General features: G+C 38.2%; 1 protein-coding gene across 3 annotated transcripts in view; it reads left to right on the forward strand.

The window, feature by feature from the left end:
- Window positions 1-12,136, forward strand: part of zip (myosin heavy chain 10) — a 299,777-nt gene that overhangs the window by 231,041 nt on the left and 56,600 nt on the right. For all 3 annotated transcript variants that reach the window (XM_081732288.1, XM_081732289.1, XM_081732290.1), the window contains 4 exons: window positions 1,445-1,571; window positions 2,319-2,432; window positions 5,659-5,865; window positions 9,621-9,749. In XM_081732288.1, the coding sequence (XP_081588414.1) occupies window positions 1,445-1,571; window positions 2,319-2,432; window positions 5,659-5,865; window positions 9,621-9,749 (577 nt within the window). The remainder of the gene's footprint in view (window positions 1-1,444; window positions 1,572-2,318; window positions 2,433-5,658; window positions 5,866-9,620; window positions 9,750-12,136) is intronic.

Consider the following 12,136-nt stretch of genomic DNA (forward strand, 5'->3'; position numbering starts at 1 on the left):
AATCAAAGTCATTGGAAAGAAATATTTAAGGAAATTCACTTCTAGCGAAACTTAACGTGCAAAATTGTGGGATTAGAAAAAAAAATCCCACAGTTTTATATGGACGCTGCGTTAATTACAAAAAGCAAAGATGGAAAGACAGTCTTCGTTTTTCTCAATAGGAAAACAAAATATTTTTCTTCAACTAGTATTCTTCTCAAATCACTTTGCTCTTCTGCAGCATCATAAATTCAATTGGGAACAATCATATAAGAGTTTTGCAAAGAACTTTTTACTTTCTTTTCACATTACCTTATTATAATACCTCAGCTTTGATACAAGATACTTCCTGTTCTGTGAACCACTTTTAGTATTCCCTATGACCTGACCTGTATTACTCTCATTTCCAATGCCTTTAAGTTGACCTTGGCATAAAATTACGAATATTTTTATGTACTAACTAACTCTATGGCCTATGGGACCCGGAGGTTCAATGCCACGTTCGCAAAAGGTCTTCATTGACTTCTATCCTTAGCCAACTGAATCCATTCTCTACTTTGTATTCCTATTTCTGCGAGATCTATCTTATTATTGTCCTTCCATCTGCGCGTAGGTCTTTTTAATGGTCGTTTTCCGATTGGATTTCCAGTTAAAACTTTGAAAGCGTTCTTACTTTCTTCCATTCTAGCGTATGATCTTCCCACCTGAGCCCCCTAGACTTGATGACTCTAACAATGTTTGGCAAATGGTGTAAATTATGTAGTTCCTTGTTATGAAATTTTCGCTATTTCCCATTCGCGTTCCTCTTGGGTCCGAATATTCGGCTCAGGATTCTATTCTCAAATACTTTGTGTGCATTCTTCCTTCAGAGAAAGCGACCATGTTTCACAAGCATACAGTACAAGAGGTATGATTATCGTTTTATATATTTTAAACGTCCAATTCCTCGACAGAATTCGCGATGACAAAAGATGTTGAATTGAATAATAACACAGATTCCTCGCTCTTACATACTAATAATACAAAGCTCACATAACTGTTTTTTGTCATGTACAGTCTTGTTCAGAAACCTAAGCTATTCCTATATCTCTCAAATACCATATTCTGGTAACGATAGACTTGCCACATTTGTAAAAAGATCCACATTTGTTGGATTTAATTTAATTTGTGCATAAGAGTATAGGGCTTTTTAAAGAAACCTTGTGGTTGGCCATTTTCGTAACAAGACCTACATTAACTAAACTATGCTCGTCTTCTGTCTGCTATTTAAAGGAGGCATACTTCTTAACACGTGAGCAGTAATCAAAGACTGCCAATTGTTTATCATAAATTATATATATATCTGTTACGTATTACTTTGGAATGAATCGTATATCAAGCAGTTTTCAGTTTCAGACACCCAAAGTACATTGTGCTAAGATGTTCGAACCATGCTTGTTCGACTAATAAATAATTTATATTACAGAAACTACCAGAAACGACTGCAACAATTGAATGCCATTCGTATTATCCAGAGAAATTGCGCCGCGTACTTGAAACTCCGTAACTGGCAGTGGTGGAGGCTGTACACGAAAGTGAAGCCGTTATTGGAAGTAAGTATTGAATTTGTTCGCAAATAATAACGCAGGATACATTAAAATTATTGAGTATTGATCAGATGAAATTTACTTGAGGTATATGTATGTAATTTAAATTTTTTAGGAAGCGTTATTTCAGTTTGGAATTCAACGTTGTAATATATGATTAATAGATGAATAAATATGAACTCACGTTTGTATAGCGGAAACGCAATTAAGTAAAACTGAAATATTGTATTAAAAGAAGAAAATAGTATATTTTATACAGACATTCTGTACATGTCTGCATTGAAGTATCCATGTTTTTAGTTCATTTTCATACCGACATCAGAAACATAATAATAGTTTTTTAAATAAGTATGAATGCTTCATCCTATGTAGATTGTACTAAAAATAGTAAGAAACATTCTCTGGAAGAGCGGAAAGATTCTTGTAGATACCGTGCCTATTCAAGATTAGTCCGTACAAGCTAATTTAGAAGTTGTTGCCGGTAAATAGTTTTGCAGAAATTTTGTATGTATAGTGTACAGAGCATTTTTTAAATTCAGTCTTCAATAGATATTCCAGATTGTGAGAATGAATTTACTTAATTTCTCAGAGGTATGTCCAAGTTTCTTAAACATGTCTCATAATTTTTTACAGATAATATAATGCTTGTTCTTTTAATAAAGATAGACATACCTGATTTAGATGTTGTGGGTTATGTTCAACACAAATAATGTTGGAAAGGAGCTTGAAACTACTAATAATTTTTGTTTCCAGGTGACGAAACAGGAAGAAAAACTTGTTCAGAAAGAAGATGAATTGAAACAAATTAGGGAGAAGCTAGATCAGCAGTTGAAAAATAGTCAGGAATATGAAAAGAAATATCAACAGGTAAGAATTAAGTCTTTTATTTATTTTGGTAATATTGTCCTAGAATCTATGAGGCGAATTTTTTTTTTAGCATTATCTCAAGGTTTTCCTAAGTATAACTTTTCGGGATCTATTAATTCATGAGAAATACTTTGAGTTACATATCGCTGGAATATACATGGAGCAAAATTAGAAGCGAGTTGACACTTCAAAACCACGTGGAAACTTGTATGGAGAAGGGATCTAGTCACAGGGCTATTAAGGATGCTAAGAGTATATCCAATCGTAAACGTTATGATGGTAGTTACAGATTGGGGGGGGGGAGTCCTGAACCGTGAACTGATTGGGTCATGAACCGTGGGTCCACTATATTACTTTGGAGTAGTTTAAAGGTAGGCTTAATGCAATAAAATTCAAAGAACGAGGAAGGGATCACTGGACCAGAAATCGGGCTCGACTTCGGGCACATCGTGGTGATCTTCACCCTACATTGTGTATCTCCCATGTAGGTAGAAAATGCCCACATATTTTGATACTGGCCATATTTAGTGGCTGGAAAGAGAACATACAAATCTTATGTGGTCTACCAGAAAGATATATTTTAATGGCGAAAATTACTGCCAAAATATCTCTTTCGAAAAGTTTTTCTCTGCTTCGTATAGGGTAGCGGAAGAGCACGCTACTGGAAATAATTTTCCTTGCAAGGTTGGCCTCCCAGTCCATATGCGCTACTGTCGGTAATGACGACCACACGAGCGAATTTATCAACAAGGTGAGTTCATTGTCCTGTTTGATGCATCTTACACAATCGGAATGCTCTCTCATGTACCTGTGCCCAAACTGTTTTTTTTTTTTTTTTTTAAGTAATTCAATAAATGTGGTAATTTTAATTGGAGTACGTTCTTAGGTGATTCACATATTCACATTTAAAAAAATCCTCTTGGTGCTGTTTATTATTTTTTTATTTATTTATTTATTTATTTATTTATTTATTTATTTATTTATTTATTTATTTATTTATTTGTAACTTAGAATGGTGTAAAATATTTGATAATACTTTCTAAATATTGGTACAGCATCTGGACTGACCTGAATTTGACATTTAAATCCTGTAATTGGCTTACTGAGTAAGAAAATACTTCCAAATGTAATTAATTTCGTATCATTAATATCGTCCGGTCATTGGAAGATTAATCTCAAATTGGGAAATAGCACATCTAGTCATTGTCTATCCATAATCACATTAGTAAGTTACATAAAACCTTCGTCGTAGCCTTAAATTATTTAATGTACTTCAAAAGTGTAATTATACTAGTATTAACACATCCTTAAATAAATAAATAAATAAATAAATAAAAATAGAATAATCAGTAGAGTATTGTAATAAAAGTGGTCTCCATTTAAAAGTTTGAAAACCTGATATACACAAGTGTCCAAAACTTAAGCATAATGCAAGAAATAGCATGTAAAGTCCGTGAAGAGCATCGTGTATTGTATGATGGTGGATGGATTGCGTGTATTGCTTGTTATTTGGAAGCTTTTACCAAAGGTCGGATCATCGGGCGCTTGGAAAGAGGTGACACACACAGTATCACGAGTCATCAATGTGCCACAAAATATCGTGTCTAGGTTGTGGAAACAGTTTATCGACACCTAAGACATCAGCCGTAGGCCCGGTGGAGGACGTCCACGAGTGACAACGTCACAACAAGACCGATACGTATCTGTAACTGCGCGTCGGAACCGGACCATGCCTGCTAGACAATTGTCAGCGGAGCTTGCAGCCGCCTCAGGGATGAGTGTATCATGCCAGACAGTGTACCGGAGACTGAGAGTCAGTGGTCTGTATGTCCGACGACCAGCAACATGTGTTCCACTGACTCAGGCACACAAAAGGGTCCGTTTACAGTGGTGTCTAGAACATCACCAGTGAACCCCCAACGAATGGGGCCGCGTACTGTTCACAGGTGAATCCCGACACAGTTCCCAGAGCGATTCCCATCGGACTCTGATCTGGCACTAATTGGGAACTCGCTTACATCCCACGAACATTGCGGAAAGGAATCGGTATGGTGGCAGTGACGTAGTTTTCTGGCAGGCATTATGATGAGTGGTCGTACTGACCTGCATATCTTCGATTCTGGGTTCATCAATAGCCAGAGGAATAGAGACGATGTTCTGCATGCTCATGTGCGGCTTTTCAAGAGCGCAGTTGGCCCACAGTTTCTGCTCATGGATGACAATGACCGTCTTCATGGACCTAAACTGGTGGAAAAATAACTAGAGACGGAAGACATCCAACGTATCGAGTTTGAACATGCTTGGGACGCATTACAAAGACGTGTTCGAACCCGCCAACCGTCCCCAGGACACGCCAGGTGCTCTGTACTGCTCTTCGTGAGGAGTAGAATCTAGGGATGGCCACAAAGTTCCGGTTCCGCGGTTCTCGGAGATCCGGTTTCCAGAACCGGTTCTGGACCTGGATCCGAAAACCCGGTTCCAGAACCGGATCTTAGGAACCGGTTCCAGACCTGGATCCGAAAACCCGGTTCCAGAACCGGATCTTAGGAACCGGTTCCAGACCTGGATCCGAAAACCCGGTGCCAGCACTGGATCTTAGGAACCGGTTCCAGACCTGGATCCGAAAACCTGGTTCCAGAACCGGATCTTGGGAACAGGTTCCAGACCTGGATCCGAAAAACGGGTTCCACCAGAAACCGGTTCTGCCCATCCCTTGTAGAATCAGCTATCCCAAGAGCTCTTCAACAACCTGATCTTGAGCATGGAACGTCGTTGCCAGACATGTACGGCTGTTCGGGGCGACCTATCCCATATTAAGCTGTTTCCGATGCCGCCAGTGTCTCTCATTGTTTTTGTGGTATGTGTATTTCGGTACCATGTTTTGAGTTTGTATTGTGTGACCCCTTCTACCATGTTTTCGTTAAAATTTGGGCTGTTCCCACGTGAAGTTCACACTATGTTAGTATGGCGGTTCCATTTGGTGTGACTTATTGACGTTGTTCGTGCCCTTATGTACTTGAATAGTCATTATGCTTAAGTTTTGGACACTTGTGTACATTGAAGTGTGTCAGTATAATTTATTGTATTGCTGTTCATATGAATATTTTAGCTGTATAATTGATGATGAGTAGAAAGAAGAGTTTTTTCTTTTTTTAAATTTTATCTTACTGAAGCTTTCACTATACCTGTTTTCTTGTGTTAGTAATGTTAATGTCAATGCTTGCAGGCGTTGGAAGAAAAGAACATTTTGGCTGAACAGCTGCAGGCGGAGACCGAGCTTTGTGCTGAGGCGGAAGAGATGAGAGTTCGTTTGGCAACTCGGAAGCAGGAGTTGGAGGAGATCCTTCATGACCTTGAAGCCAGGATAGAGGAAGAAGAGGAGAGATGTACTAACCTTACGAACGAGAAGAAAAAGCTCCAACTCAATATCCAGGTATTCTTTTCAATAGATATCGTTTTAAAAAGCCGCCGCAATAATTGTGGTGAAATTCTAGGGAAATGGAGGAAAATTTGTAAATTACAACTTAATTTTACTTAAATTTCTAATTCATAGTTTACAAACTGTTGTCTCGCAGCTTCGTAGTAAAATGTACCAACTAGTATGTATAACGCTTAACATTGAAATTATACTGAAATATTGAAGCTCTTAGTGAAAAGGACGTTAGTAAAGGACCTACTTAATACTTCGGTAGGAGGCATATTGATTCTGCTCTATTCGTTCTGTTTCATAAGTTAATATAGAAATTATAATGTGATTTTTTTTTCCGGGAGATATAATGAAAAACTCTTACGTATTCTTTGGATGTATCATCATCCTAAGAATTGAAGAAGGCACTTGATTTAATAGGATATATATGAAGAGTACATGGGAATAACGGTCTAAGTCCTTCTTTTTTTTTCTCGAATTTGAGTTGTTATTACCGTTTTATACAGCGAATAGTGGTCTTACATATAGTAAACGGTGTATTTCGAAAACGTGACCAACGTTCCTGGAATTTAACTTTGGAAGGACCGTGTCTTTGGAAAAAACGATCAAAGTCCATGGGCCCATTGGAAAAACGATCGAAGTCCTCACTTCCATAGTCTAACTGATTCAGTGCAAAGACGAGTTGAGTTCGTGTGGTTGTAAGTTTCGTTGTGTGTTTTCATGTCTGTGCGCATAACACGATATCAACACATAATATTGGCACACCTTTGTTTTGTCAGTTGACTCCTGTTCTGTTACCGTATAACATCGAGTGCTGTGCCTTGCAATTGATAACTCTAGTTCGGATGAACAGTCTGCACCGAAAGCTGGACCCCGTGAGGAGAAAAGGAAAAAAAGGAAGAGTTTCGGATTCATCACAACGGATTCGAGCCATGAGTCGCATCACTGGAGATGATTGCATGAAGTTTGATGAGGAGGTCCGGATGAGCTTACTCCATGTTGTGGCATTACTGTATGCAAGTTGTATCAAACACTGTTAGTGACTTGCACATATTCTGCGATTCCTGCCCAGGGCAGAATAAGAACTACACAATATTCCGATTTTTTCACTTTCTGGCCCACACAACATAATGGTTTTAGAGCATTTAGATTACATTTCCAGTAAGAGGCCATTCATACTTAGAATGTAACAAAAACATGGGCATAATAAATACCCGATCCAAATGTGAAACACCTAATGACTGGCGTGAGGTCATTGAACACGCACGGAAAAAAACAACCTTTCATTGTGGTAGACTGTAAGCCGGAATTTTTCCCGCAATGGACAACTTATCTTGGCAAGGGACACAAGAAAAAATGCCCTTTCGCACAAAGGACAATCTCACAGTTCCTTGTGAAAAAGATGGATACACTGGTACACCTTCGAAAGTCATAGCTTGGTCCATATGAAACATTCAAAATAATAGAAACCTTTCAACTTCGAGAACTGAAAACATATCGATTGGCTCCAATAAAGCAGGGACAGCCGATTGGAATTTTCCGTTCAAAATTTGAAGATTTTCAGTTCTTGAAGCAATTCTGTGGACCAGAAGCGAAGCGCAACAGTTCTTCAGTTCATTGAGAATACACGAAAATGAGGTAGACGAAGACAGTAAGTAAAGATATTCCCCACAAACAAGAGACAAGGTGAAATATTACCTCTATGTATGTATTGTTTATTCAAAAAAGGTTCTGTATTTTTGTTCTGTATTTTTTTTTTTTTTTTTTTTATTTGTAATAATTAATCATTGTAATCTAAATGACTGAAAAATGTGTATTACTTAAGAACAGAAAAACAGACGTAATAATTGTCGGGAACAACTGAAAATGGTCCTTACACTTACCTTTAAATCTCTTTTTCTCATCGTTGTTCCCGTGTACCCTTCATATTCAGTATGCATTAAAAAGTACACTTACTTGAAAGATTATCTGATGGCGAACATTTCGATGACAAGTTGTTGTCTCCTTAGCACGTATCTTTCAGAAAATGAAAATTCTGTGAAACATCTCGTTAATTATCATATTACTTGTCTTACTTCCAGTAGTCCTCCATAAAACTTCCTTTGTTTGTAAATATTCTTCTTCGTGAACTAATACGCTGTAGCAGATTTAATAATAATTAAAGAAACTTGCTTCTCAGTCTGACTTGTTTCAACTATTTTTTACTAGATGTACCGGTTAATAATTTTTAATTTCTTCGCTAGATGGTGCTGGAAGCAAGGGTTGGTTCATAGTCTCAACTCTTATGTCAGTTTGTTGCAGTTGATTCTTCCAAATAAATTAACAGTAGAAAATAAAAGTACATTGACAAGCTATAACGTGAAACTTGTTTCTGTCTATGTTCTTTAATATTGTTTTCTAGTTTGCTGCTGCTTTAAATATTAGATTCGGTTGTGTTTCATGGAAGAGAAATGAAAATAGTGGTCAAAGGATTTTTTAAAAAAAGAAAATTGTCTATTATTAGTGAACAGTTACAGAAGGTTCTACCGGATACGTGCGAACAAGTTTTGACATAGTATTCACTTTCAGAAATGAAGAGGTGTTCCGCTAGGCCACCAACGCTGTGAACAATCGTTTGACAGCTTATTTACCATTGTAGAAGACCACCGGGGACTGGGCAGCTAATAGTTCGGACAGTGCAGTATTTTTGAGACGGCATTTTAGGGTTTCAAAGTCACAAAAAATAGTTGGGTTGGCATCAAAGCTCTTTCCTGGAATGCCATTAAAAGAAATACGATGGATGCCAGTTTCCAGCTTCAGTTGTAAGAGTGGGGATATGTTCCAGCAGTGTGACTTTGTGCCATATCAACATGAATACTCACATTTGTGGTGTCATGTTCGTATATACGTGGGATTTCAGTGCGGAAAATGGGTATCATAATGGTTAACCGGACGTATGTGGCGTTTATTGTCCATTTTTGTGAACGTATCAGAAATTGCCTATCTTATACAAATACCTTTCGGGAGAGTTGACAAATTCACTACGTCAGTTTGTGTCCGTAGCTGCGTAGATTAGCCCATATTTATCGCGTAGGTAAAGGTAACTACATACCAGAATGATTATATACTTTTATTTGTCACATGCTGAGTGTTTTACAGTTTCCGGATGATCTTTTGTTCAGCGATATGCCAAGGGCCGTAGTAGTATACGCTTGTTTTACGATAGCACTGCACCGTCAGACGTTGATAGATGGTTCTGTTTGACACTGACTGGAGATACATAGAGCCTTCGAGCCATAGCCTTTTATGGAATGGATTTTACGGACCACGTTATTCAGCACTAGATTCGTTACTTTCGCTGGAATCTTTCTGTGGCTGAATGTTTCCCTACAGGCCTTCCTTTATGAATGTACATTTTTCGAGTGTCAAATCATTGACTCGACACTGTTTCACAATACTGCCGTAGGTAAACTGGTTACAAAAGGGCCATAGTATACATTTTCCGATAGCGATAGTTTCGGTAGAATTGCACTGTTACACATTCTTCATTCCGGATCGAGCTGATAGCAGTGATCCCGTGTATTTGAAACAACTTTCCATTAAAATAATAATTTCCATTCCTTTTGTCAAATTAATGTATTCTGTAGAGGAAAAAAAGTAAAATGGTTAATGAATTCTGTCAGAAGTGTTATAGTTTAGCTAGAAATGATGTCAGGAATATTAAAGTAATGGTTGTTATTAAAAGAATCTTAACAGTGTAATAATGTTTTTGTTGCTTGTAGGATCTGGAAGAACAGCTCGAAGAGGAGGAGGCAGCACGACAGAAGCTTCAGTTAGAAAAGGTCCAATGCGATGCCAAAATCAAAAAGATGGAAGAAGACCTTGCTTTGACCGAGGATACGAATCAGAAGGTATGAATTGATTTTTCGTCGCTGAGTAAAGTTTATATCTTTCGCCTGCAGTTATTTATGAATGATACCTATACTTACTTTATTTACGTAGAGTAGAATATTAGCCAAAAGTCTTCTAGTTAAAGAAAAATTATATATATATTTTCTCCATTAAATGTTTTATCTCCGCTGCTGACCCATCTTTTCTGAATAGTCGCGAATAACCGTGAAAATTGAAAATCATAAATTGAAATCAGCACGATGGAAGCTCCAGTTACAAATATGCCATTGCAAAATGAAATGTATTGGTACCTGCATACTCATTTTGGCAATAAGGAAACTAAAGTGGATCTGTAAAAAATAGGGCTAATCCATATGAAGTGGTCCAAAAATGGTGAAAGTGGTTGCTCGACCATCTCCGAAAATTATAAAAAGTGGGGTGTGATGAACCTTGTGTATGATAAGGTCAATAACACGAGTCACGTTTTCGGAGGTACAATTGTTCCTCAATGGCGGCCATCTTTGTTGTCGGCGGCGTGTCATTTTCTGCAGTTGCAAGCGTTTACGAAAACCACATTTGCTCAGGACTTACTAATCAGAGGAACATGAAACAAAAACTAATGTGTACAGGAGAGACCAAGGTATACGGAGAATATATAGTCGTGCGCCCACGTGGAGATTCAGGGTTGCAAACTAATACATGAAATCACCAAAAAAGTACAGAAAAGTGCACATTTCAAGGGGCTGTATTTTGAAATGACATAAAGGTAGTGGTTCAGAATTTATGGTGTGAATACTAGTGCATGCACAGATTCTTCAGAAACATTCACAGCTATGATACGACTGTTGCCACAGAGTTGTGGGGATTCGAAAGTTGGAGTTTGTCATTTTTATGGCATTTTTGGGGCTTAATATCTCAGGATGGCAAACTGCTAAAAATTTCTGCTGCAGCCACAAAGTAGCTCTGTATGTTAATAAACTATTACAAAAAAATCATGACTGATATTACATGGAGAACAAAGTTACGACAATGTTAAGAAAGCACGTGCGTGACGATACCAAGTCGGTGCATGAATCACCTTTTACGTTATGATCGGATGGATATTCATTCTACTTTATCAGTGTGAGGAAACAGGCAGCAGGTGGCAGGGAAATCATGGTATAAATTGTTCACGTTGGAGTTACCCACCTGTATTGTTTTTTGTTATCAGTGCATTTACCCTCCGAATGTCAGTCAGCTGCTTGGATTATCCGTCAGTCGTTTTGCTACAGCCACAGTGGAAGATTGTTGTGTTGTGCGCTGAAAATGTCCTCTCAGTGTTCTGTGGGAAATGCAACTAATGAGGAATGCTATAAATCTACGTATGGTGTTTGTGCAAAGGAACTAAAGTATATTTCGGACTTGCAAACCGAAAGTCAGGAGCTGCTTCGTCTACGAATTGGCTGTGAACCTGTGACAGTGTGCAAGTACCATGAAATAAGATATTTAGAGCAATATAACCATCTGTTCGGTCGTGTGTGTTGTGACCCAATGAACATTCGTAAGAAATCTATTAAAAAGGGACTTCGAAAAATTCTCGTTGAACACATGCTACGAGGAAAGAAGACTGGTGTTCAGTTAATACCAGGAAAAGCACTTTGTCCCAATTGTTACTCCGCAGTGTTTGCATCCAGTGCAAGTAACCTGAAAGATCTAAACAGAAACAGCGATGTTGAATTTGTTCCGTCAACATCCGTCTTAGAAACTTTAGATTCAGCATGTTGTACGTTAGGATTATCGCCACCGTCAAAAATACGAAAAGTCAGTGCCGAGAAAAGGAAACGAAAGCTTCAACGCAAAATGGACCAAGTGTCACAAGCGCTAAGAAGACAATTAGAACTTGCCTTCGAGGAAACTATTGAAGAGGAAGATGACAGCGTACAAGTGTCCTCGGATTATGAAATCCTGATACGTCAATTAAAAGAGATATGTGCCATTGCTACCAAGGAAGAAAAAGTAAAAATCTTAAGTTTGCTCCCAACAACATGGCCTCGTAAGAAGATTGCAACTGAATTTAATGTGTCAGAACGTCTTGTCAAGATTACTAGGAAACTGGAGAGTGAGCATGGAATTTTACCAGTTCTTGGGCACAAGCAGGGAGTATCAGTGTCACCAGAGACAACAGAAAAGGTTCTCCATTTTTATGAAGATGATGAATACAGCCGTTTGTGTCCAGGCAAGAAAGATTGTAGACCAGTACGTGCAGGAAGTGTGAGAGTTCAGAAACAGAAACGACTGTTGTTATGTAACCTGAACGAGCTTTACCTGGCATTTAAACAGAACCATCCAGAATGCACAGATATTCACAGGGCTAAGTTTTGTGCCATGAGACCTAAATGGTGCATTCTTGCCGGTGCTGCGGGTACTC

Source organism: Thermobia domestica, chromosome 11 (assembly GCF_964235325.1).
Source record: "Thermobia domestica chromosome 11, izTheDome1.hap1.1, whole genome shotgun sequence".
In the NCBI taxonomy this organism is placed as follows: Eukaryota; Metazoa; Arthropoda; class Insecta; order Zygentoma; family Lepismatidae; genus Thermobia; species Thermobia domestica.